This window comes from Carettochelys insculpta, chromosome 6 (genome assembly GCF_033958435.1).
Source record: "Carettochelys insculpta isolate YL-2023 chromosome 6, ASM3395843v1, whole genome shotgun sequence".
NCBI lineage: Eukaryota > Metazoa > Chordata > Testudines > Carettochelyidae > Carettochelys > Carettochelys insculpta.
In genome coordinates, this window is record NC_134142.1 from 115,057,583 (window position 1) to 115,085,579 (window position 27,997).

Sequence of the window (27,997 nt, forward strand, 5' to 3'; positions counted from 1 at the left end):
AGATAGCCAGGCTGACCAATAAAGCATGTTTTTTGAAGGATGTGAAATGAACAGGTTAGTCATCTCAAATCTCTTCAACATTTCCAGTTTAAGATTCACCTATATTTCATTCTACAAAGACATGTACATTACAACTACATTCATCTGCATTTAGACAGCACTGTAAAACAATTTGCTTTAATGTGTCCTTTTGATGTTTGAGACAGTGTTTCAGCCAGCTTCACAGTATAACAATTGTCCTCAGACAAAATTATCCTCCCATTGACCAGTAGTGTCTACAATGCATTACCATCTGTAAGTGTTTGGTCACATAACATTCACCATTATGTCAATAAAACCCCTAAAAACAAGAATGTACTAACTGTAACACTGTTTGCTCTAAATGTATGTGGGTATTCCACAAACTGCCAGCTTCCCCATAACGTAAAATACCCTTCAGATTAAAAGGATTTCAAGATATTGCACAGTTGTATTATACTTTTGTCTCCCAAATGCATTCCAAAGTTTTATGGAACTGTAAACAAAATTAACTGAGTGATCTTTTTGTACAGTCTTCACAATTGTATAGCTGCATTCCAAAAAACTGGAATCCACAGAAGCCTTCATTACAGATACAGTAGCCTAAGCACAGTGGAAGTTCTATCCAGCTGCTTTCTTTGTACAGAACAGTAACAGATTGTCCATTCTTCCAACATTCACACTTTGAGTTCTCTCTTCTGGTCAAAGTATGCATCAAATCTTGACAGCGCATAGTCCTAAAATAAAATTATGTAAATCAATTATCTGGTAAAAACTGTTCAGCTGTGTGCAGTTATGATGTACATGGATTTGTGCCCACAGTTTGAGACTATACAATATGAATACAGATATAAAATATTTCTGTATTAGCATTCTGGCATCACCTCCCAAAAGTATGTGGGGGCAAAAGAAGAGACCCTTTAACAAGTTATTTAAGAGTCACACTGAAGTCTATTTTCAGGTTGAATAGCATTTCTGTACTGTCTACTAGTTTCATATCTGTGTAAGTTTGTTAGCTGTAAATCAGGTTTTGTTACTGGACACTATTGCACTGTTCAGGCATGCTAAACTTTTCATCAGCAAGTTCTCCCCGCAAAGTAACTGAACAGTAAGATATCTACCATTCTTAAACCCAGGAGAGGAAGCCTTACTAGAGAAGTTTGAGTAGGAAGCCATGGAAAGATCTGTTTCCTCCAAAACAAACTAGTATTAAACCTAAATTCTATTGTTCATGCGTTAAATCAGGTACTGTGAGGGTAGATGCTGCAACTTTTAACTACAGGAGAAAATGTCTGGGAGCATGAAAGAATCACCTCATTGGAAGGTGACAAATAATTCCACATTTGTTCAATACTGGATGGAGCATTAACAGAAGTTAGTTATCTTGCCACCTGTAGTATCACTTGACTTAGGCATAACAGTACAGGAGGATGGACAATTCTATTCTGAAGAAAACCAAACCTGTGTGGGAGGCAGCTAAGTTTGTTTTAAGAAAGCAGTAATAACTAAGATTATTCATCACTCTTGCTGTACATTAAGATTTATTTTTAATGAGGTCAAAAGGCCAAGATTTTGATCTTTCAAAAACATACCATGTAGCCAAACTCAATGGATGAAATCTTTGCTTGTATAATAGACCATAAGCCCCAGAAGAAGTGAGATGCAAGGGCAAACCTGCAAGTTACAAAACAAAATGCTTGCTGAAAGAGACTCCGCTCATATCCCACATTCATTGTATTATCTAGCCACTTGAGAATCAAAATCAACAGCAATTTTATTATAACTTGTTGTCCTTTAGATTACCATAATATAATACAGTACAAATTTTAGATGAGTGCACCCCGTCCCTCCCCCCAAACCTCCTACAACAGAATTTCTTCTCACCCCAAGCAGTCAAGATTAGTCAGAGGGCTACTGATGCCCTAACCCCAGAAAGGTGGGAAAAAAACTGTCTTATGGTAGGTTTCCTAGCATACTCTAGTTTTTTTCTACAATGCCATCAGTAACTTCTATAGCTCACTATCTGCATTGTACCCTAACAGTTCTGACATGGAACAAAGACTCATTTACCATCAAGAGCTATTTAAGTCAAATACTGACTAGAAGTCTCAGTGATGTGAGAAATGGGATTCACAAAAAATACACCAAGGGCAAGTGTTAAGCAGCTGGACTGTATGGAGAATGCTAACAAATGCGCTTTGACTGCAGCAAATATAAATAGTTACCTATTGACTTCCATCAACATATCTTCTTCCATTTTGGACTTGTCTTCATTACTGAGGTTTTCAAATCCATTATGGAATGCAGCCAGGTAACTGGAGATAAAATGAAGCTAAAGACAACAGTGATCATGAGAACACATCAGACAAGTTCTAGGCTCAAGAATGGTTAGTATTTGCATACTAAATTTGACAACCTTAAGAAGTTCAGTTTTCTCCAAAGTTCACAATGAGTAGATCATTTCAAAATCTGAGTACCAAAACAATGCCAGTCAACAACAAATTAGGAATCCAGTATATTAAAAAAGTATCTCATTAGTTCTACAGAAACCTTTTTGATATTCTAGCTAACCATTTTGCTTTTTGCCTCAACGCATAGTTACTGAAATCAGTGTAACACCAGGATAAACTTTTACTGTGCTCTTACATTTATAGACAGAGCTCTACCTGGAAAAGCTACCAAAAGCAATGGAAGTTTTATTTAAATCTGGTCTCTATTTTTAAAGCATTATTCATCATCATCATCACCACCACAATGCATTTATAGAGGCATGACTACTCCATACAGAGACACAATAAGAGGAATTCTGGTGGACAGAATGTATAGTAAGAATAAAAACCAGGAATGAGGAAGAACAGATCAGATTTGCAGCTTTTGAACAGACATTTGAATATAACTTGACTTTCATGCACTTACCTGTTGCATCCTTGTGGGATACCTCAAAAAATTAGCTTTGAAGAATGGGTATTTTTCATAAGTGTAGTCATACATCCATTCACAAAAGTGATTTGCAACATCAAATCCCCTGAAAATAAATAGTTCAGTAGTTAGGGCAGAGTTCAACTAATGTCCAGAATATTTACATATTTGCTTTAGTTTAAAATTTCAAGACTGTGTTGGTTTAATCTTATAAAGCATGATCAGAATGGAGATCTGAATTGGCATAAAAACAAGTGTACTGATGAAAATGCAAATAGCCAATTACGCAAGATGAACAAGCCTTCTGTCTTAAAAAAAGCCCCCATTAAAACCAGTGTGGATTACATCAGCAAGACTAGAATCTGTGACCTTAACTCAGAAGTACCAAAGGTCAAATGTATTGAAGAACTATTTGCCAGGTTTTTTATCTTTTGGGAGTGGAGGCAGTAATTTAGATTACAGTACACCCCTGATTTATACAAAGATTGTGTTCTTGTGCAACCCCACATAGTCAAATTTCGCATAACTGGGGGAAGCCAGGAAACTGACTAATGCAGCAGCCCAGCTCCTGTCAGTGGCAGCATCCAAGAGTCAGGCTGCTGCCCCTGATAGGAGTGGTTTCACAGATCCTGTCAGGGGAGGCAGCTGATCCTCAGTGGTGCCGGCAGAGAGTCAGGCTGTTGACTGCCACCACTAACAGCAGCAGGGAAACCGACCAGCACCACAGTCACATTAACCAGAGATTTGCGCAACTGAATATGCATCTTGAGGCTCTACTGTACCAGTAATTTATTAATAAAAACCCTACCTCTATGTATGTGGATAATACACCACTGGCATTATGAATTCAGTTAAGTTTCTGTTGCAATAAGGTTTAATGGACTAGTACTTTTAGAGCATAATTTTCAACTTGGCTAGGCCTGATATACATGGTATTACAAAGACAATCAAAAATATACTGAATAAAAGAGTATTTGAATAGTCATGCAACCTCTCCATAGACAATCTTTGTATATATGACAGGAGGAAAAGAAGTTAAGACAAAAAGATTGTGAAAAAGTACAACAATATGTGGACTTGGTCTCATCAGGTAGCAAGAGCCCTTGTTAACAGAAATTGCCAAATGAGTTAATTCCACAGATATTCACGTACAGAGGTGGAAGCTTGTGCTGCACTTTGATACAGTCAGAACACCGTTAACACATTTTTCTTAAATACAGTAGGCAGCCAAAGGTGAGAGTTGTCTGAAGTTGCTTTAGAACAGAGTAGCAAAATGAATCATCTTCCTGAGTGAGAACAAGGTTGCTGCAACAATTGATTTCTTCTGAAATCAGCAAACAGCTAGGAAACCATTTGGGTAAAAAGCCAGGGCAGTGGAAGTAATTAAGATAAAGGGATGGCTTGCGTTCACAAGTCATCTTTTAGCACAATATTTCAGGTATGTAGTAAACACTTCAGACATTACTTAGATGTTACACTAAGGATCACATCATTCTGATTAGCAGATCTCTTGTATTTTCTAAATAAGAGCTTCTATTTCATTCACAGGGGGAAAAACAGGTCATGTCTAAGAGGCACATTAACACAAGCCAATTTCTGTGTTAAGTTAATTACAGCAGTCTGGCTTTTTAGACTTCTGCAGATAAATAAGATTTCAGATGCAATGACACAAGCACCCGCAACACTGCCAGTCTGGACTATCTTCAAAACATTTGGCACTTGCAGCTTTGGTGAATCCAAGGCAAGACACAGAATGCAATGCATAGAAACAACTTGGAGGAAGGAGACTAGATTTAGGAAATCTTTGTATTCCCTTTTACCGTAGTTTATTTGAAGTTGCAGCCCTGCCAAACACGAAAGTCTTGTATGTTTAGAACACTTTACCTGTAATTATAGCTACTGTATTCAAAGTCAATAAGCATTAGCTTTTGGTTTTCAGAATCCTCTCTGCCTTCCAAGAGTAAGATGTTACCTGAAGAGTTTTGAGAAAATACAAACATGTAGTTAGTTAGATTCACTGGAAGTGTGATAATTCGGACGATCCCTCCAAAATAAACAGTTTGAGGAACTGTTTTTGCTCAAGAATCCTGGCATTCCTTTGGACAAAAGAGGAAAGTAATATGTGAAGGTGTATACCTATGATGTGTAACAAGATTCTCAAATCCCTGCCCCTGCCTCATCCCCAACTCAACCCATCATAATCCAAGGTTTCAGATCTCACAGGATTAAGTATATTTTGTTTGTAAAAAAAACAATTATATGAGTAACAGCAGAAATTGATTCAGTCTGCTTGCTAATGCACAATTTTTCCACACAGCTTATGTTTTAGGACACGGAATTTGAATTTAAGTGTCCCAAGAGACATTTTCATTGCTCAGCATCCATTTGAAGAGTCTTCCTCCAACCCTTTAATTTTTGTGGCTTTAAAATCCTTGTTTCAGTACCTTCTCTTTTGATAACATGCAAGACACTTATGCTCCTGCACTGTGCTATGCTGCTTATATCTGAACACCAGACTACTGATGGGGCTCAACCAGAGAGCTCTGGGAGCCTGGTGGCAGAGAGCTTGGCAGCTGGGGCTGGCAGTGAGTCTCAGCACCTGAGAAGGGAGTTGGTGCCAGTTGCTGGGAAGTTGATCTGGTGGTAGGGAGGCTGGAGGGCTCCTGGATGAGCCCACAGGCTGCCAGCAAAGGCGCCAGCATTGGATCTTCCCCAGTCCAGCAAACAACTTCATTCCGGACCAGTCAGGTCGAGGGAGGTCCAACTATGTATTTACACCCCCCAGCCCCCCAAAATAGCATTACTAGAAATTGCCATAGTATTGCCATCCTACCTTCCTGGCAGTCATTGTGGCAAAAGACAACTGGTGAGGAAGTAGCTTCAAGCATAGATCTGAAAAGCAAAAGGACCAGTAAAGAGCTAAAACAATTTTCTACATCTGGTTAAATGCAAAAACCTGTTTGTTTTTTTTTGTTGCATTAACTCTAGGTTTTATAATATTCTTGGGAAACAAATTTTAATGTGGCACATAGGATAAGAATTTAAGTGCACAGAAATCAGGACACTCAGAAGTAGGGCTCTAGTATAAGCAACTCAGCAAACCATTACTAAAAATGCACCATTATACCTGTTTGAAAGCACGTACAAACAAGGGACAATTGTTGAGGTGGTAGCTACGATATTAATTTGCCCTGTAAATGTTTACTGAATTCAGAGAATACATTAGCATTACATATTCACATACTTCTCTAGGGTCAGTGGTAATTCAGAAGTTAATGTAAAACATTGGCAAATATAAAATCTTACCTTAGGCTTTTCATTTCCTGGGGCAGATTGTAACTGAGGATTTTGTTCAATTTTCTAATCCGGGATTCTCTTGTAAATTTAATCCTCAATACCTGGGTTAGATATCTACCCCAAAAATAAAAAGTTAATTGTGACACAGTATACCATGTTTAACAATTAATATTCCAAAGCCACAATGTCATTTATATTACAGTTGGGAACTTTTAGCTTTTTGTCCACTGTAACATTAATTCAAAATCAAAACCATGCCAAATGGAAACTTCTGAGAAAAAGTCTTTATGACTATCTCACTAAGATAAAACTGCTTAGGGTATGCCTATACTTACTGTGCATTTGATGTGCCACAATCAATCCTCTGAGTTCAGGTTTGCCATGTCTACAAAGACATGGCCCCCAAAAATCGATCTCTGGGCTTGGCCATCGACCCTGGTACTCCATCGTGTGGAGTAAAGGACATCAGCACAAGCCTGAAGAGTCCTGATCAACACCAGGGATCAAAGTCAATCCTGATACATGATTCTAGCAATGCTGATGGCATCGCTAGAATTGCACATCTGGGATTGATTTGGTCCCTGATGTAGACCAGGCCTTAAACAGCAAACCTTCATCTCTACAAAACACCTGGCAGTTTACAGAAGAGACCCCCTAGAACAGCAAGACTTCTACTTATGAAAGTAATCACTGACTGCTCTTTTTTCACTCGTTTTATAACATTTATAATAAAAGCGAGATGACTTACTTTTCCATTGTCCCAAAAAGCCATTTAGGTTCTTTATTAAATGGCATTTTCATACCATGAAACCTGGCCATTTTCTCTGCTATTTCTGAAGACATACCAGGTAAGCCTAATTCTTCAGTGTCCAACTTCCTGCTCTGTAACAAAATAAAGTACATTTGAAAGAGCTGATAAGGACAGAGAAACATGAATATTACCTCTCTGTAGCTTTGAAATAACAGAATCAGAGTACAGGAAAATTGTTTCATGAGCATGAAGCATTGTTTGGGACGAAGTTTAAGTTAGCTTGACTTAAGTATTCATTTAGTAGACTGACCTTCTGTCCTGTAAAATCATAGGGGCAAATCCCGACACCCAAAGTCTTATACCCTTGGGCAAGAGTACAAGAGGTACACTGAGTGCATCACTGAAGAGAACAAAAACAAATCCTTTTTGTGCCTCTTTTGTTTAGAGCAGCCATTCTGTTAATCAAGTTAGTTTATGATTTACAGCTAAAGAAATTTTTAGAAAGAAATCTTCCCCCTCCCCACCCCCCAGAGAGATTATAATTAAAGTCAAGAAGTCTAGTTACAGCAACAAATTAAAGCTAACAAGTGCCAAATATTTTATTCCTACATCTCTGCTTTTGTATACAATTCAAACAGCCCAATCATGTTCAATTACAATATCCTACAGCTACTAGCCTGTTGATTACTCATAAATGTGACTTACTGGAATGAATTCCTCTAATCGGCCTTGTGGAAAGATTCCATACAGCTTTGGGCCAAGATTTCGCTCTGCAAGAATGGCAAACATAACACTCTCCAGAACCATGGCTTCTGCAGCCTGCATAAAATTAAGGTAAAAAGTTAAAGGATTAAGTTTAGTATGCGTAAGAGCAAAGCTCCCAAAGTGAACGGTTGTTTAGAATTGTTGTTAAATACATTGATTTTCCAGCTGATTTAGGACTTTTAAAGGACAAATAAAGATTGCTCAATGGAAGTTTTCATGTGAAATCTATGCAGCATAACAGCTTCCAGAGAAAACTTTAGACAATGAAATTATGGAAGAGACCCATGGGTGCCTAGGGCCTTTGGCAAAATGCTCATGATTCTTTACAAGCAACTCCCGTCAGGCTTGAACTCACTACACTGTGGATACCACTTTAATTTATCCGAGTATAGCATACGAAGGCTGACTAATGGTAAGTTTTAAGCTTTCAATAATCACTGCACATATGGTTAATATTTAAGGAACAATATAATTGAAAAAATACATTATATACATTGTAACTCTTCGAGATGTGGCTGGAAATGTGTATTCCATTCAAATATGAGCACACATACTGCACTGAAGCCAGAAAAATGACAAAAAGCTCAATGACTGCTCCCTAGACAAAGCTCCACCCCAAAGCCATACAAAGGCAGCACCTCCCTCTGTTCCTGCTCACTAAAATCCCAGGCTGCAGACTCCAAGAAAAAAGGGTAAGGATGGCAGGTCATGGAATACACATCTGCTGTATCTCAAAGAACAATTACAATACAGGTAAGTTTGAGTGGTTGCAGATTTGTATTCCATTCAGGTGACTCCCCTGCAGTACTCACAGGAGATGTATTGACATTAAGGTCTCTCACTTGAAATTAATCTCATGCAAAATAAAGGTCATAATAGAACCAGCACTTAACTATGGGGCTCAGCATTTAAAGTCTGAGTGCACAGAGTCCATATATCCACAGACAGATAGTGGTGAAAATTTTAGTTTGAGAAAATTTATGACCCAAAGTGGAATACTCAGTATATATTTAATTAGTATACTTTAGATCTGTTTTTCCCTTTATTTTTACAAGTTTCTGATCAGTCATTACTAGCAAGTGACTTATTTATGTTCAGGAATACAATTTATTAAGAGAAAATATGGGAGAACCCCTTCCCCACCCAATGTATTATAAAAGCCTAATACAAACAGATTTATATTACACCTGAGGCTCCACCTCTAAGATATAATAAACAAACTATCAAATCTACAGAGAAGATATGCAAGTACAGTAAAAGCCTGGTTATCCGGCACTCATAACTGGCACATTCCATTAACCGGTTTTGCCTGGCTGACCAAGCCAGGACAGCTAACTGCAGGAGCAGAGCACTGTCAGCTACCTCCTGCCTGGTGGGAGGGAAGGGGCAGAGAGTAGGGCTGGCTGTCCAGCTGCTGCTGTCCCCAGCTCAGATAACCAGCACATTATTATTTGGCATCCATAGTTCCTTGGGGATGCTGGATAAAGTTTTTTACTGTACCATAATTTGGAAAAAAAAACCAACAAAAAAACCAACAAAAAACTATCTTTTACAAAAGCAGCCTCTCCTTTGAAATGCCACAGTAGCAGCACACCATGAACACAGTCAACAATATTTTTATACAAATGGAAAGGACTTTGATCACAGCTGACATCTACATGACATTTTTGTACATTGCACTACACAAGGTCATCCCAGAAGTGGAGATGTCATCACGAGCAAGATTATACAACGGGGCAGACCCTATGTGGTAAGAGGAGGTTATCTGGACTTCAGTAGATACCAAAAAAAATCTAGTGAGAACACTCAGAGACAACAGGTTCGTGCGTGCATGCGTGCTCTGATGTCATCTGCAGGAGGGGCAAATGGCCACCTGTTGAGAAGACTAATGGGGGGCCTGGCACTCCCAGAAGTGGTCCCCCCACTGCAAGAGCGTGGTGGTGGTGGAGCAATGCACCTCTAGCTCATTCTGCTGTCCCAGTCATGTTGTGCTGGGATGGGGTCCCTGCGCTCACAAGGGGAAGTAGAGCGAGCTGGGCAAGCAGGAGAAGAACAGGGAGCACCCTGCTGCCAGCGTTGGACCCCTGGCCCTGCTAGTCTCCTGGGTTGCTTTGGGTAGGGGGAAAGTAATGGTGAGCAAGGGCAGGTTGTCCAAGCCCTTCCTCAGCCCCTTCCTTTCCCTAGCCTCAGTTCCTCTCACTTGTTACCCCTGAGGATACTGATGGAGTTGTACAAACACAGGAAGACAGACTCTGCTCAGAAAAGCTTATACAACGTAAAGAAATGAGAATTTTCACACTGTGCTCTTTATATCCTTTTGGCATTAGACAGGTTGAAAAAAAATGTTTCAAACAGGGTGCAAAATACCTTTTTTGTTCCTGTTCAAACACTTGCAAATACGCTCTGGAGCCTACCTCATGCCTTGCTCCTGCCTCCATCAGTTATCTTTTGGCTTTGTTTGGCTCCTGGTTCAGGTCTTGTTCTCTTTGAGAAACTAAAGTTTTGACAATGCTACCCTTGGCCTCACTGTACTTGTTCTATAGCTTGTGATACAGCTGTACTGACTCAGTCCCTAGCTCTCAAAGCCAGATGAGAGCCATGAGAACATGAACCAATATAATGGCAGACACCAGTGCATCTGACAGTCAAACATCTAGGGATAGGATGCACCTCCAATATATCTAAGGCTTGTAGGAACTGTGTGGGCATTTAAAGCCTCTTAAGGCCCTCTCCTCCTGCAGCCTTCAGGATGTCCCAAAAAACCAGATGCTCCTGATTCCTTCTCTGCCAAATCCTTTGCTCTTGAAGCCCCTTCCCCAGCACATGAAGTGCCTGCAGAAATAGCAGGAACTGACAGATTTTCCAGTGTAAACTTACTCCCAACCTTAATAGTAGGATAGCCCCTCAACATGCTCTCAGACAAATAGCATCAACACTGAAATCTAGCTTTGGGAAGTCTTTGGAGAGAGAGTGTACTACCTTCAGGACGAACATTTTTATTTATTAGGTAATGAGCTTTTGTGGGTAAGAATCCAAAGAAGTGGGGTTTACCCACAAAATCTCATTACTTAACAAATAAAACTGTTCATCTTCAAGCAAGCCTGCAGCACCTTAATTTGTTTTACAAAGTCACACTGTTTATCAACACTGAATTCTTTTTCCCTAGGATTAATCTGCAGTTTAACATAAAAGGCAAGTTTATCAGAAATCTGATTAAGTGGTACTTTAGAAACTAACATATTACTAGGTTAATGATTTACCATAATGCCTTTGAAAAAAAAATTCTGTATTGTATTTTAGGCCATATAAAATGACCTGTTAATTTTTAGCCTGGAAACTGTCTAATTAAAATTGACATTTCAAGGTTACAAAGCTAAGCAAGGAACTGAAGGCATAAATCACAGACACCTTTCAACCATGCAGAGCCAAAGCTTTAGTGGTTTTGAAGTTGTCACTGACAGCAAGTATGCTCACCTAAAGATGCAACACTGACAGTCTTTCGCGATCAGCAATTCAGTCTTAGCTAACGAGAGCAACAATTAAGTGAGAATGTTCTGGCATCTGCCTGAACCTAACATGTTTATTTTATATTATAGAATATTTGTCAAGTTCTACCCAGAACTACACACACCTGTCAATAGGTGTTTTGTTAATGGACAGATAACCATGTAAGAACCCTGAATATTTTATTAGTGCTGATCTTTCTGCCCTGGAAACTCTCCCAGAAATAGCCTCATGCTTCTGACATGTTACCTGGAGCCAGCAGAACATGCTTGCTTTAACCTACCATGTCCACCTTGAGATGAACTCATGAACGTACTGAAGGCAAGAGGAATGTCCTGAAGCCAGTACTATGGGCTTCACAGCAGAAGTTTAAATCCACAGTCATATCAAAACCAGGAACAGACATGTTCTCAGACCACACAAATACAGAAGGAAGAAATTCCAAAATCCTCTAAGTGCTACATGCAGGCAGAGCGAGTGATTTAGAGCTGTTGACACTTTTCTGCCCTGGTCTTTCACGTGGAGCTACTAAAACAGTTGTCTAAATGCAAAAAGATAACCAAGCCACCAGAAGATGCACTGGAAGCAAAATATCTAAGAATGTATAGTTTCAAATGGAATCATTCGAAGGCAGGAGGTACGAAACAAGGTGGTGGTATTTTTGCATTAGAGCAGAGTTTACAAGTTTCCTTTCTTCACTAACTGAAGAAAGTGACAGAGGAAAGCAGAAGACTGTTGCACAATGGACTGCACAACAGCTGGTTCAAGTTCTACTGCGCCTCACTCAGGACAACTGCCAGGGAAGTACTACCAGTCTAGTATCAAGGAGTAAACTAGGAATGAAAATCCTGCACCAATGGTATCTTTTACTCAAGAATAAATTCCATTTTTCATATTATGGAGAATTAACCCATACACATTTTGGAAAATAAGAAAATAGAGAATGTCAGTGTTCTTGAAAGAAGTCACATTTTTGGTATGCAGGTGGAAAACTGAGTCCTTTTGTCATTTTAACTAAACCAAACTAACCACACACATGCTGGAAGGATGCAGAAGAGAAGAGCACAAAAGGCAGTAAATAACTGGACTACTTCCATTTTTGCAGGGCAGTTTCTCAAAGAAAAAGCCAACTGCAAGAACAGCAGTGCTCATGCATATCCATATGGAAAGAGGCTATTAGACTGTCTACAGTGAGGATCACAAAGTCATCTCTACAGAATGCAAAACTAACCAGGGGTATTACTTACCTGTAAGTCATTTTCCTTCTGAGCCTGTCCAGATCCTCCTTTATTACAGGACCTCTGAATGAGAAAAATTAAATTGTGAGATGATGAAGCCAGCATAAACCACAACCAGCAGAACAGAGGGAGTAAAAACCCAGCTATAGTTAACTATTTAGCTTTCCACTGACTTAAAAATCAAGAATATCTAGAATACTAGTCTCCAACATCTGACCACACCACTCTTATCTCACTGCATACAAATAGTTGACTTCAAAGTTTTCAAAGGATGTGCCATTGAGATCAAGCCACTTCCATAATATACTGGAAGATAATTATTTTCCAATATTTCAAGCAGAAATTTGATTAGTTATTGACAGTTCACAAGGACACCAACATTAAAAATATTAAGTTCTTATATAAATTGTATGTTCTACATTGGAAAACATCCCTCCTGCATGTAAGTTAACAGAGAAGACATTTAGGCTAGGTGTACACTACACACTTACGCTGGTATAACTACATTGCTCAGGACTGAAAAATCCACATTCCTGTGTGACAATTATACTGACCTAAGCCCCACGATAAACAGTGCTATGGCACTGGACATGCTTCTCACATTGACACAGTTATAGCATCTTCACTGAAGCAATGCAGTAGTATAGATATAGCTGCAACAAGACAGCTTTTTCAAGTGTAGATCTGTCCTGGTAAAGTTACCATAGAAAGCTTGTTGTGTACCTGCTTTACTGTACCTAGATAATCAGAACACCTCTTAGCTTTCAAGAACATTCATATGTATTTAGTTTAATTACTAACCTCTACTAGATGTACACCCTATTTATTACATGCACTATAGATTTTTGTAAATCTAGAATTTAAATTTTCAAACACTTTGTGCATATATGTTGAGGACCAAAATAAGATGCTTATATTAAACTGAATGCAAGCAAACCATTAACCAAATCCATGCACAATGCATTACCTTTGTTAACAGCCATCAAGAAGCAATTTCAAGAAGTTAGCAAGTCAAGCCCTCAGCAGCTCAGTCCTCAGTGGCACATGCTTTTAATATAGTTGCACATTTACAATGTACATGGGAATAAAAACAGTCTCTTGAAGGGTTTGAAGGCAAGGCTATAAGTCAAGTATTTGTCTAGTTCTATTCAGCATTTTTGTGGCTGCTATTGATTTTGCAATTTTGCCACAAAATTGCTGTTTGGGTATTTAAACCACTCAAATGTGAAGGCCCATAAAGGAAGCCTCCATCTCATGTTCTGAATAGAAACATTTGATTAATCGAACCATGAGAACACCTTTCGGTTCCAAAGCTCTAACAACATATCCATAACAGCGCAAGTGTGGCCTGAACAAAATACAAGTGAAGCATCACATCTTCCCTAAGCACCATACAGCAAATTAAGGTTTTACACGAACTATACAGCTACAGTATTTATTTGGAACATTACAACAAGGATGCAGTTGATATAAAACAAGAATCTTTCCGAACGTACTTCCTGCTTCACTAAGATAGCATGTTCCTAGCTGACATTATGAAGGCTAAACTAGCGTATATTCCTTTCCATGAAATTAGTCTTAAACACTCACTGAGCCAGATGTGTAATTAAGCAATAGTGTTAAACCTTGTACAAAAAAGACCCCTCTAAGAAGTGTCTCCTATGTCAAAACCACTATTGAATCTTACTGACTATTCTTGAAATAACAGCCAAAGTGTATTACTCACCATCCAGGAGTCTTTCCTGCTTCATGATGCTCCTAGAATGGTTCAGTTTATCAGAAGTTAAGTGGATTAGATGACTTTTTCCAAGTCCCAAATAGGTATCATTTTCAATTTATTTGGTTCAAACCAGTAAAAAGACTGCTCAATACTCTTGTATGACTATTCTTCTGATTGGTGCATGAGAATCTTAAATGACATCTACTGTACAAATCTTTAGGAGAAGTAATGCAGAATGTGTACTACAGATTCATTAGAAACTAAGACTTCTGCAGTATTCCTTCTCTTCTGTTCCATCAGCCCAAAGTGTTAGAAGTGTCCAAGCGAGAGAGAAGATGATGAAATGTGGAAAGTTACAAAATCAATGGTTTGTAATTATGAATAGAAGGTTACAGCTGGAGTAATATTCTCAGGCCATTATATAATCATGGTGCAAAATTAGATAAAGCCCCTCTTATAGCTTGTCAAGGAGGATCACTAACTACTCAATATTTTTGGGACTTCGCTTTTAGTAAGAAAAAAGTTTAAGGCTTACATATTAGAAGTGGAGGGGGAGGGAAATCTCACTTTAGTTGAGAAGAAAAAAATCAGGAAGTTGCCTGTAAGAATATTGTTTTGAGGCACATAGCCAGTCAGAGACCAGAGACTGCATATAATTCACCTACTCTAGACCAACCAGACAACAAGAATGCAGTTTTCACATATTTTGTGAAGTGAGCAGTTATCAGAATCTCAGGAAGAGCAACTCTAGGTTTTACAGGAGTCAACACTGTTGATTTTATGCCTGCCTTAAGAGCAAGTGAGATTTTTAGAAGCGATGAACTATTTGAGGCAGAGAATTGGGATTGGCTCCCAAGATTTCTGTAGGAGAATATTTTGCAAAATATACACACAAGTCCTAAAATCCATTTTAAGATAGCAGCAGTTCACCATTCCTTAAAGAAGGACTATATACTAGTTTTCTTGTCATTGCAGAAACAAATTTTCTTCAAAAGCAGATTAAAATTAAACCTAATAAATTAAAAGTTGTGCCAGGGAGAACAACTACATAATACTAAGATGAGGGGCAGGGGTGGGGGATAGAAAAGTTGCTGTAAGTCTTAATAGCTAGTAGCCAAAGATGATTATGCACCTAACAGACCCATGATCTTGAAGAACTGATCTTTAATTTTTCCCCATTCTAACCCTATGCTATTGACCTTTACTGAAGGCTTCTTTACCATCTTTATGTTTGTTAACAGCCATCAAAAAGCAATTTCAAGAAGTTAGCAAGTCAGGCCCTCAGCACCCTGACTCAATTTAAGTACTAAGGACATAACTGGTTGACAGCTATTCTGAATACATGTGCCAGTTTGACAAGGAGTACTACGCTTTTATCTAGCTATCACACGATTTACTGGACAAGCTGGCTATTTGGAAGAGGGACACAAAACCGTGAGCCTTTGAAAGAACTGAGTTTGTCAGCACAAGCCCATGACTCAGTGTAAAAAACTCACTATGCTTTAGCAGTCGTCTCTGGCTCCTTGTTTGCAAGCTAATTTCTACAAGTGGAAGCTGCAACTTTGTGGGTTTTCTCTATGGCTAGCGACTCTTGATTTCAAATGGCCAAAAGAGTTAAATGCATACTGAGTCACAGAATGATAATGTTTTCAAGCCCTGAAATCTGCTCAGAACAGTTTATGACCAAAGAACAGAGTGCACAGTACATGTAAAAACTTGGAGTCCCTCTGGGTCTCCGAAGACTGATGGTCAAAAGAGGCATGCGAACTATCTACAAAGACGGATGCCCAGCTATTTTCCTTCAGACATGGAGTTTCAACTGAAAAGAATTATAGTTTATGTTGTGTACCTTTGTACTTAAGCAAGTCTGGATGAAATGAGACCAGAGTAGCTTCATATAAGTCTTAGCAAGTTAGTAGGCTTTTCTGGAGGTTGTTTTTGTTTAAGGACCTGCACTAGGAATGGTCTTATTTTTAGACATCTCTAATCCTCTTGACTTCAGACAAAGTTACCATTCTCTAATGAGGGAGCAGAGGAAAGCAATGGGGAATATTCTTGCAATATTTGGTATCTGTAGTCACTCTTTACATGTTTAGATAGCATAAAGAACAGCTGTACTGCTTAAGTTTTACTATTTTCTAAACATATCAAAACCTCAGAACTAAAAAAACAAAACAAAACAACAAAAACAAAAAAGAAAGCTGTAGAGAATGCTCCAACTTCAGAGATCTCATACTATACCGTGAATCGTGTCTGTCACCTGGAAACCAGAGTGCTCTAGGCACGATCGCATGGGCAAGCCTGCAGCAGAGAACACATGCACATACAACTAAAGTGGTACATTACCCTCCGAACACCCTTAACTCCACCCAACACAAATATATCCCCTGTAAGAGTTGCTTGGCTTCATTCAAGCTATCTATCAGTGCCAGGGATTTGTAGTTATTCCATGCTACAAAACAGACATTAAGAACAGCAACAATCACAGAAAGTGTCTAATTACAGTTACACAATAGTTTTATTTTTTTGTAACTAAATAAAAGCAAGGCAGCAAGGCAGGTATGGAACAGTCTTCCACAGAAGCGTGGCAACCATTTTAACTTGTTCGGTGTTTGCTTAAATGAATGGTTAGAGACCAAATAGAACATCAGAGTGATCAGGTCTTATTTTTTGTTTACGTACAGGAATTTGTTATGAATGTTATAAAGCAATAAAGCCCCAGTAATGCTGAGTTCATACTTCTTTTGACAGAAAATGTGGCAATCTGAATCAGTCACCAAGTGATTTTTGGTAGGTGAACTCTAGAGGAAAAAAAAAAAATAAATTGAAGTTATGGTCCCAACTGTTGTAACATGGGAGTTTTAGGAAGGAGATTGAGTTCTTCTGAATTTAGAACAGAAGAACAGCACACAATATTAGAATGTTCTACATATGAAATCAAGCCTCCAAGTCCAAAACATTAAATGCACATTGGCAAATCTTTCAGGTCAGTGATTTATACACCAATATAGACAACAGTTCAATTGCCACTTTGTTGCACTGAGAGGTTTTTAAATTAAATCCTCTAACAATTTTACTCTGAGGACAAAAAAAAATGAGAGAAGCAGCAGAAGACAGTTTACTTTGAATGTATGTGACATATCTGCATTGTGCCTCCAACACTTCAAATTTTCATGTGGTTAGTATTTTTACCTTTTACAAGCACAAATACTTGCCCTCTTAAAAAAAAATCTGCTCGAGGACATACTCAAGAGAAGTTCTTGATGTGTATAAACACCCATGCCAATGAGACCATTCATAGTGGCCAAGCCAGTTCAACTCCTCCCCCTCCCCCCCCATTCATGCATACAGAAAACTGCTTAAACACAAACTATTATGAAGAAGAACGACAAAGCTATCCTTGTGTGGCAGCTTCAACCAACTGGCATGTGTTATATTTGATGAGTTATATGTACTGACATTTGTGTCTTCCAAAATTCATAAGGAAAAACTGGGGTCATTTTCTACTAGCAACAAATTGTTCCCCCCTAAAGGTGGCTTGCAATGGAAGTTGCTGTGCCATTTAAAAAGCCAGTGTCTCATACTTTTCTAGTCATGATTTTTTTTTTTTTTTTTTAAAGTACAGTCTTCACTGAAGGAGGGGAACTAGCATAGCTTGCATTCTGCACCACCAGTTTCAACAGAAATATTAACTGAAAAGTATGCAAAACTGCTATTGCAGAGGTGGCAAAATGAGTTAAAATTTACAAGTGGTGATTTATTTGGTAGGAACTGTTACTGGGTCTTACATAATTTTAAGGTTAAGCCCCAAGGCTGACAAAACTCAACTTTTTTTTTTTTTTTAAATTGAGCAAGTGCTGTTTTTTTAAAAATCACTAAAAAAGGGAAGAATTTTGTTTAGGTCTTATCTTTATACAGCTGCTTAAACTTGTTATGCCACCAGAATCCTAAATGAAGCTTTCAAAATACCCCCAAATAAAAAATAAAAAAGCAGTTTGCTTATGTTATAATTTGTGTTTAAGATGTAGGTCTGGAAGAGACAAATGTTTGCTGACAGAAATTGTGAACCTCAATGCAATCTGAAAGTTTTACCTTGGGACTTTCTCTGCTTACTTAACCCTTAGTGCACTGCACCAACAAGAGCAGTCACTTCACTGCCACTATGGAAATAAAGGAAGTTAGACATCTCAAAATGATGTGGGGGAAAAAAAAAGAAAAAAAAGGAATGCTCAGTTTTCACATGATTTTTTAACCAACTTAGTCAAATTAGTGCTTAGATTCTAAAGCCCAAAATCATGTTCTGATTCCTCTACAAACAGGGCAGGAAAGACGTAAGCCAAGAAAAACCCTGAGGGAAGCAGCAGTTATTAAAAAGATTGAAGTTCTGCCCTTCCATGACTGAAATATGGAAATTTTGTGATCTTTTCTCCTACTTAGGACTACTGACATTTTTTGTGACTAAAATTAATCTGAAAATCACTTCCTGAATTATACTGGTATCAGTCTCTAACTTTTGTAAATTTACTATTGATAAAATTTATTTGAAAAGTTACTAGTTCTCTTTCAGAAGGTTTAGCTAAAACAAAAGAGTTATTAAAGAATTGCTTAATTTGATAAATATATTTAGTTAAGAATGAATTCTTAATTTACATCTAGCTGTGTCAGGTTGGTTTCAGGCCCGTGGATAAACTTATCGCTGTTGACTCAAGACTTGGATACAATGGGCCAGGTTAAGAATAATCCCTTTAAAAAGGATGCTGGCCCCCACTTTCACCAGCCAAAGTCAGGACCTGAATCTCATTTTTTATGATATATATATATAAGATGCATTCTGTGAATAGTTAAGTGACACCTTCAGATTTAATTGTATGCTATCATCACATTCTGATCAATTCATTTAAAGTTAAGAATAATGAACTAGTGTAATACCTTCAGATTAGTCCAAGAAAATGATTGCAAATCCAAGGAAATTGCCACCAAGTAATGGTCAGCAAAAGCAAATTTCTATCATATGGGAAAAACTCAGTATTACTGTGTTAAGTGTAAAGCAAGGTAGATAAGATTGAAAAAACCTTTCCATAGTTATACACAGTTGTAGTTAATTTTACAGCAGGTCACCTTTACAAAGCATTTTGTATATTCCATTTGAAAGTTCACCTGTTAATTCTCTTTTAAAGATTGATCGAATTAGGTGGCAATATTTACAAAAAAGGGAGTTTAATCTTGGTAGTGAGAGCATTACTGGCAGTCAGAGCAACACAAAGAATATTTGATAAAGACCTCCATGTTCTTAAGTTATAACTACCATAGTAGTTTAGCACTCATTCTGGAATACAGGTTTTGGAATGAGAAAGTTGCAGGATGGTTGTGCCCAAAGTTTATATTAAAAATGACTGTATATCAATGTTTTACAGTAATCAGACACATACTAAGCATAGATCTCTACAGAATACTCCAACTATTCAGATTAAGTTTCACAAAACTTCAACTTGAACCTAAGAAGGGGTATGCGAAAGTGAAGCTAAGATTGAAAGGATTTACAAATTATTTAGTCCTTTGAAAGTTTATGAATGATGCCAAAGAAATTCCTATATACACAGCAACAGATTTTATACCATGTTTCAGAATATCAAACTCCAACTCTTAATACCAGAAATAAACATTATGGAGCAAACCTACAGCACATGACCTTCAGCTGTTCATGAGCCAGGATTTCTGCATAGAAAGGAGTACAAGTTCTAGGAAATGACAAATAACAGAAGCTGACAAACTAGAGGTCTATTCTCATGCACAATAAACATTCCCCAACAGTAAGAGTAGAAGACGCTTGCCTTGTGATACTTATAGTTTACATTTCTTGAAATAATTCTTCCAGTACATACTACAGAAACTATCGCAGTCCCAAAATGTTTTATATACTCACCATCTGTAGGATTGCACCATATAAACGGAGGAGAACTTTTCGTGGCTCATCTGCAACTGTTTCCACATTGTCAGGTAATGAACACTGGAACAGCATGTTGCTGAGGCCACCTCTAGTAAAAGAAAGATGATGTACATAAAGTCTATTAAATACAAGAAACCATTTACATGCCTCAAATTAGTGAAGAAAAAAGTCCTGTTTAATGTACATATTCCCAGTTTTTGTACTGTCAGATCTAGAATGAGTGACCTGATCTAGCAGACCAAATTCAAACTCTTCAGCACATCACTGAAACACAAGTGAGAAATTTTTTAAGACTGCTGATAAAATAGCTTCCCATAAGATGTATAGCACATTTCTTACTATTCATATTTAAAGAAGAAATCTATACTTTGACTTAGCACAGTCAGATTATTTCTGTTGAAGAGCTGCATTGGAATCTAGCCTGAGAAATGAAGGTTTCTCCACATTTTCAAAGGCTATTTTATTATTTAACTGAACAACTATTGGGAAAAGTTCAGGAGCCAATAGAAAGGGTGCAGGTCAGAACTGACATGTTTTAATGAACTTCTCCCACAGTAGCTAAAATTATGCTGGTTCCATACTGTATTCTTCTCTTAATAAGTACTAATTCTCCAAAAAGATTAGTCAAATAAAAAGTTCAGTTAGTTTATTACAAGAGACAAACGTAGCTCTGAACTCCAAAGTTGGGCAGGCATTTTCATTTGCTTTTGAAAACTTGACTGCATTACTATGCTCTCTCCCCCTTTTATATTTAACATCACACCATCAATTAGTGGAATTAATTAGAACTCCAAAGAAATGGCATGATTTTGGCTCTGTTTATAGTTAAAAATAAGCATTTTGTATGGTAGTTTAATATGCAGAAATTTGTATATATAAAATATATTGAAATTTAATTTGTACTAGTGCTCAGTTTACCTAGCTGAATATTCATGTGAGGAGCTGTACTCCAATGGGATTAACACCTGTCACAAAAGATTGTGCAATAAATACCCCTACTATATGCTTTGCATTATATGAATAAAATACACAGAAAGAAACCTCTCAAATGAAATGTTCTCAGCTTGTACCACTTTTAGTAATTAAAAATTTTACTTGAACAAAAACTTCTAGTGCAGCATGCTCAAAGGAATGTATTTAACTATCCATGGAAAACAAATTAGTGTGATGGCAGGTCAGCTCATTTTGTAACCAGGCTAGATTTACAAAGTCTGTAAATATGGCTGCAGTATTGTTAGGTCCTATAATAATAGGACCCAGTAATAAATATTTTCTTATGGCATCTTTAAATATTAATGTTTGCATTTAAAGACTAATCAATAATGTTGGAAGAGAAAATGCCACATACAACAGTTTTATGGAAGGGAAATGAAATGGAAGACACCTGGAAGGATATTTTCCTCTGCAAGCAGAGAATCTGTTTAACACCCTCTTTATAGGCCAAGATAAAAAATGGAATGAGGAGGTTGCCAAAGCTAGGTGTGTAGAACAGAATGAAAACTGAAAATTAGAATTGGTTCATAACTTCGTGAATGGGACAGCTAAAAATGATGGATGCTCCCTAGGGTTATTTTCATTCCTTGTGGTTGGTGACAGAGTGATAATTTGCTGATTGTTATAGTTCCAAGAGGAAAATAGTTGGCATCTGTCAGACGCCAAGAGAGGACTCTTTAGAAAGAATAGCTTATATAGGCATTCTGTAAAACTGCTAAATCATAACTGGGATTTTAGCTGGGTACGGCATTTAGGAAATCCTGCATTCTGCAGGATACTGACACAACTACTTAGTGATATCAAAATTATGGCTAAAAATGACAATCTAATTTAGCATGCAATATACATTACTATAGCTTTCATTTTGCCTCCCACAGATTTTAGAGGAACATTATTTAAAAGGTAATATTTAAAAGGTTCCTAATTCTATTTCACTTTTTAGGGGAAAAAGCCTGTTCATTCACCCCATGTTGTATGCATTATATTGCTTTGCTGCATCACGCCTCCATTGTTATTTCTTACCAACATTACCTGGAATTTCCCTTCACCACAGAGAAAAATAGCATAATAAGATGGGAGTATAATGGTTTACACCACACAGGAACTGTACTAACATAGGCTGATCTTCCCAAAAAGTGACCTGGATAAAGTAGTAGATTAAAAACTTTAATACTTCACTAAGTCACTTTATTTGCATTGTATTATACAAATTAAGTTATATCAATACTTTTCTTGTGCCATGCCATTATCTCACTGCTTTACAAAAATGTGCAGATCTTTCAGACGCCCAAAAGCTCAGAAGTCTGCAAAAACAACAACATGACAGACCCTGTCATATTCCATTGTTCAGGTTTACCTTCAATGGGATCCTTGCAGTCTGAACGTCAGAGACCTACAAAAAAAGCTATATAGATCAGAATTTCCTGAACTTATCTGCAGAGTGCTGCCTACTCACATGGTACTAGCTTCTCATTTTCAGCTGTTTCTATAGACATTTATGCCCTTCGTGATGATGTAAGAATGCCTTTTACAAAAAAAGGAGCAAGCTCTGAGAAGCAGCCATAATGTATGCTTCCACTGGGGCTGCTGACTACAAGGAGGAAACCACACAAATCCAATGGAACCACAACCATCTGTGGGAAAGGGATACTCAAGGAAACATGGTAGGGATGCAGAGAAAGGAAGACGATGCAGGTAAGCAGGGGGAAAGTAATGAAGGAGACTGAATACAGAGGAAAAAATAGACCACACAGAGCCACTGTTATACAACTAGGGTTACTGACACTTCCAACTAGCATTTAACATAGAAATTTCAAATTGTTAAGTTTATTTCCCTTCTAAAGCCCATGAGAACAAGATAGTCTCTGTATATTGGTATTAGGATAGGACTTCTTTTCAAGGTAATCCTAAAACACAAAACCAGGATGACTGTCAATTACTACATGAAGGACTGATTCTGAGGTGTATTAATCTTATGCAGTACTTGTACTGTACTGAGATTCAGGAATCCTTGAGCTACTCCGTTTAGCTTGTTTAGGTTGAACTCATCTTGACTATATATTGCCAGGGCAATAGTTCCATGCACTTCATCTTTGAAAGACCAAAGCACATCACACAGGAAATCAAGAAAAGCTTTCCTCATGGTACAAAGCACCCGAAGCTGTATTTACAGCTACTGCATACAATACTAAACTAACTACAAAATAAGCAGTACACGGAAAAGGCAACAAGATTCAATAAATCTTCCTCTGTGGTACACAGTGATTTGATGCTGAGAAGGCCAGGATTCTAACAGAGTTTAAAAAAGAGCTTGATAAATGTTTGGAGGTTAGGTCCATTGATGGCTATGAGCAAGGGGTAAGGCATGGTGCCTAGCCTTTTGTCGAAGGCGGGAGATGGATGGCAGGAGACAAATTGCTTGATCATTGTCTTTGGTTCACCTCCTCTGGGGCACCTGGCATTGGCTACTGTCAGCAGACAGGATGCTGGGCTAGATGGACCTTTGGTTTGACCCAGTATAGCTGTTCTTATGACTCATGACTCAGAGAAATGCCTGACAGCACTATCACATGCTACTACTCTACTCACTAAAGCAGGGATGGGGGTGAGAGACCAGTGGCCCACAGTCCAGCTTGTCTAGATATGGACCCTGAGGCTCAGGGCTCACCTCTATAGCATCCAGCCTGTGGTAGGGTTTGTGGGGGGGGGGGGGGGGGGGGTGGCACAGAGCCCTGAGCCTTGCAGGCTGGATCAGGCAAACGGGGCAGACGGAGGGGGTGCAGAGCCACATGCATTCAGGTCTGCTGTCTAGGTAAGCTGCACCCTCATTGCCCAGGCCCCACAGCCCTCGCCCATGCGTGCGCCCCTTCTCCCACCATGACTCCCCACTCTGCTCCTACACTCTCCCTCCTAGACCCCACCCCTAACTCTCCTACAGTCTTCCTTGCATCCAGACCCCACACTCCAGCCCTCTCTTACATGCCCCCTACCCAGACTCTCACTGCTCTGTCACCTAATCACCCATCCTCAACCCACTCCTGCATCCTATGCCAGCCCTGATGGCCCATCCCTAGCTTGCTCCTGAACCATCTGTCACTCAACCTCCTGTTTCTAGCCGCTCCTCACCCAGACTCCATAGCCCTGGCTCACCCACATCAGTGAGTTTGGTTTGGGTTTTTTTTTTTTTTTTTTTTGCTTCTCACATGTAGACCAATCAGTCAGGGCCACACAAGTCAGTGGCCCCTGACCCGAAAAGAGGTTCCTCATCCCTCCACTAAAGCTTAGCATACACCACTTCCTCTGCCGATTAATAGCCACAGATGGAACACCTTCTTTGCAATTTCTACCACTAGTTTAAGGCCAATACCAAAGTTGAACAAGGGTAACTCATAAGGTTTAAAGGCCTTATGAATTACCAATGTCTCTGCACAGTTTTCCAAAGCAGAGCAAAATCAGCATGATTGTCATTTTCACATTATTCTGAACAGCTTTGCAACTGGCCATAGTAGTGTCTTTCACTCTGCTATCAATTCACAACATCAGGATACACATCTAAACCAGTAGGGGTTTTCCACAAATGGCTATTAATAAGTACCCAATTTTCTTAATCCAAGACTCACTGTATCAAGGTCTGTCACCTTAAAGGGGAAAAAACTGAGTCAAAGAGGTTCTACTACTACCAGCAAAAATCCAACAGTTTCAGAGCAACAATTTAAAGTTGTTTTATTTTATTTTTCGGTCACAGCCTGCAATGGATGTGAGGACTACTACCCTCTTTTGGATGCCCCAGTTATTCAGTTGATTAAATTACCAGCAATGGGTTAAACCCAAAGGCAGCGGGTCCCTGAAAATCTCCAGGAAGTTTTGGCAAGCACCCAAGTCAGCCAATGGGAAGAGACAGTTAAATTCGAATTGGATGCCATAATTGGCTTGGATGTCTTTTTCTGTGACCAGAGGACAGAATCAAAGATAAAATGAGCCAGGAACCAGGTATGGAATTTTTCAGTGAAATCCATACCTAGAAAGGACTGAATCATGGAAAAGATATGCAAGTAAAGAGGGTGTTTAGTCAGATACATAAAATCAGTCTGAGAAATCCCCCGAACCAAACAAAATTTAAAAAAGTAACACCCCACACCCTCCTTACACCATCACTTTTAAACAACCACAGGGAAACAATTCTCTGGTCTTTAACCTGCCTCTTTCAGTTGCTCTGTAACACTTAGGAACTAGGTACATTTACCAAGTATGTTTTTTTTGTTTTGCTAAAAAAATCACCTTTTTAAGACTATGAGCTGATTCCTGTGTCCTAGAAGGCAGGAGGCTCTATGTGTAGGGGCCTGTGACTGAAAGGTCAACTATTAAGAGACTGCAGTTTGTTTTCAAGCTGTCTCCTAAATGGAGGATTAAGAGCTTGGGGTTACCCTACAGGAAGGCATCCCAAGTGTCTCTTCTTTGGTTCTCAAAGGGTTTTCGTACTTGGATGGTGGTAGTTTCATCACCCATGGTCAGGGAATCTGTGACCTTGGGGAATTTTTTTGTTTTTTAAAAAAGCAGCACATTATTGTAATCCTTTGATGTTTAAATAATTACATAGAACACCCAGTTGGGAGATCATATTGTATACAAAATTTTAAACAAATATACAGAAAACAGATACCATCTCAGTTTAGTGTTACTCGAATTAAGAAGGACTCTTATTTCATATGTTTGATCAACTCTGTCTAGTCATTTCCACCACTAAGCCTGAATAATTAGTGCTCTGTATAGCTTGCACATAAGAATAAGAGAAACATGTGAAAATTGAACATGTTATAAAGCCACTAAAAGTGGCAGAGACACTCGGGTATACATGTAACTCATGAAGAGAATTAAGTTGTACATGCACATTAAGATCTTACAATATGTTCACAGAAGCAAAAAATGACAAGGAACATTGAGAAGTCATCAAATTCATTACCCTGCACTCCCAGCAGAAACACTACATAGACAATCCCTGACCCTCGTTTAACCTGTTCTTATGAAATCTCCAATAAGGGAGACTCTACAACCTCACTAAACAATTTATTCCAGTGTTTAACCATCCTAACAAGAGGTTTTTCTCTAAAGTTCAACCTAAACCTCTCTTGCTACAATTTAAGCCCTTTACTTCTTGTGCTATCATAAGAAGATAAGGAGTGTAATTTTTCTCCCTCCTCCTTGTAACAACCTTTCAGGTAGTTGAAAGGTGTTCTATCCCCTTTCAGTCTTCACCTTCCCAGCCTAAAACCCAATTATTTCAATCACCCCTCAGAAGCCATGTTTTCTAGACTTTAAATCAATGTTGTTGCTCCTCGCTGGACTTCCAATTTGTCCACATCTTTCCTGAAATGCTGCACTGGATAACAGTAGTCCAGCTGAAGCTTAGCAACTGCACAATACAGCAGAAGAATTATTTCTATCCTACTTACAACACTCCTACTAATGCATCACAGGATGATGTATGCTTTCTTTTGGAAGCATTACACTGATGACTCATTTAACCACACACTCTTTTTGTTAGTCTACATTTCAGCTGCTTTGTTTTGTTGGAGTACAGACTAATACAGCTACCTCTCTGTTCATATTTAGCTCGAGGTCCACTATTACCTCTAGAGCCTTTCTGCAGTACTCTTTCCTACAGGGTCATTTCCCATTTTGTAGGAGTGAAATTGATTGTTGTCTCTTAAGTGGACTACTCTGCATTAGTTTACATTGAATTTTTACCCTTTTTACCTTCGAGAATTTCTCCAGTTTGTCTAGATTATTTTGACTCACAACCCTATCCCATTTGCAAACCCTCCCAGCTTGATGCCACCTGCTAAGGTTGTCAGGGGTACTTCAGATACCGTTATTTCAATCGCTGATTAAGACACTGAATAGAACTGAACCCAGAACTGATCCCTGTGGAACCTGCCAATTACCCTAAACCACATAGGCTTTAGGCGTCTTCCCTGCCACCCTGACCCACACCCTCGCCTCGGGGCTCTAGATGGATTGGGTGCATGAACTTTGCACTTAGTCTTCTTGGTCGGGTGAGAGGAAAGAGACTGCAGCAGTTGGTGCGTTCAGCCTTCCTGCTTTCCCACCCCTCTCCCCCCGCTCTTACAGCGGCCAGGCCAGGAGGGGAATGCAGGTAGGAGCTCTCCAGTAGTACACGTCAGCCAAGCTGGGTGTGGGGAACGCAGTGGCTCTCCGCCCTCTAAGGCCCATAGACCACACCGCGCCCCTCCTCGTCCTCGAGCTCGTCTGCCTCACCCCGCCCCTCCTCCACGAGAGCCCTCGATCAGGCCCGGGGGCCTCCGCGCCCCACCCCCAGGAAGTACTGACCTGATGGGGCTGATGCGCAGCTGCTCCTCCCGCAGCCCCCGCCAGGCCCCGGGCAGGAATTCCTTGCACCACAGATACGCCTTGCGGCGGGTGCGGGAATCGGGCTCTTCCTCAGGCGGTGGTACAGGGGCCGGGGGCTGGTGGTGGGGCGTCCGCACGCCCGCCAGCTCCTTGCCGTCGGCCTCAGGGTGAGCAGGCGGCGACGGCGGCTGCCCCGCGGCGGGCAGGACCACCCCGGCGCCGGGGCTGCAGCCCAGCAGCAGCCCCAGCGGGGAGGGCTGGGTTTCGCCGTTACAGAACTTGGTCTTCATAATGCGAGCGGAAGAGGCAAATCGATGGGGGGGGGGGTGCTGCAGGCGCTCAGTTCGGCGCCTACAGACAGACAGCAAGCGGCGCGCGCCTGCTTCCCGTTCTTATACCCACTCGGCACGCGGAGCCGCTCACCTCACTCACACCCCCTTCGCCTCCCTCCCTCCCGGCCCCCGCGCCCTCTCTGA

The 27,997-nt window shown here is 39.5% G+C and overlaps 1 protein-coding gene across 2 annotated transcripts; it reads right to left on the bottom strand.

Annotated features, from left to right (window-relative positions):
- Positions 1–274: 274 nt before the first annotated feature.
- CHKA (choline kinase alpha) lies at positions 275–27,841 on the bottom strand. 2 transcript variants are annotated; one of them, XM_074997915.1, is made up of 13 exons: positions 27,501–27,571; positions 22,510–22,545; positions 20,136–20,247; positions 12,502–12,555; positions 7,691–7,804; positions 6,983–7,116; positions 6,244–6,348; positions 5,771–5,829; positions 4,822–4,909; positions 2,935–3,043; positions 2,244–2,350; positions 1,611–1,692; positions 275–755 (listed from the first exon to the last, which is right to left on the bottom strand). In XM_074997915.1, the coding sequence occupies exons 3-13, from the start codon at positions 20,229–20,231 to the stop codon at positions 696–698; spliced, it is 1,008 nt and encodes a 335-aa protein (XP_074854016.1). In that variant the 5' UTR covers positions 20,232–20,247; positions 22,510–22,545; positions 27,501–27,571; the 3' UTR covers positions 275–695. The 2 variants fall into 2 exon arrangements, with proteins under 2 accessions (XP_074854016.1, XP_074854014.1); XM_074997913.1 differs by lacking the exon at positions 22,510–22,545 and having other exon boundaries at positions 27,501–27,841.
- Between the last annotated feature and the right edge of the window lie 156 nt (positions 27,842–27,997).

Coding starts and splice junctions, on each gene's coding strand:
- CHKA (XM_074997913.1), bottom strand. CDS start 27,811: ATGAAGACCAAGTTCTGTAACGGCGAAACCCAGCCCTCCCCGCTGGGG. Junction 2,351..2,934: donor ATCCCACAAGGATGCAACAG/GTAAGTGCATGA, acceptor TGTTGTCTTTAG/CTTCATTTTATCTCCAGTTA. Junction 756..1,610: donor CCATTGAGTTTGGCTACATG/GTATGTTTTTGA, acceptor ATTTTATTTTAG/GACTATGCGCTGTCAAGATT.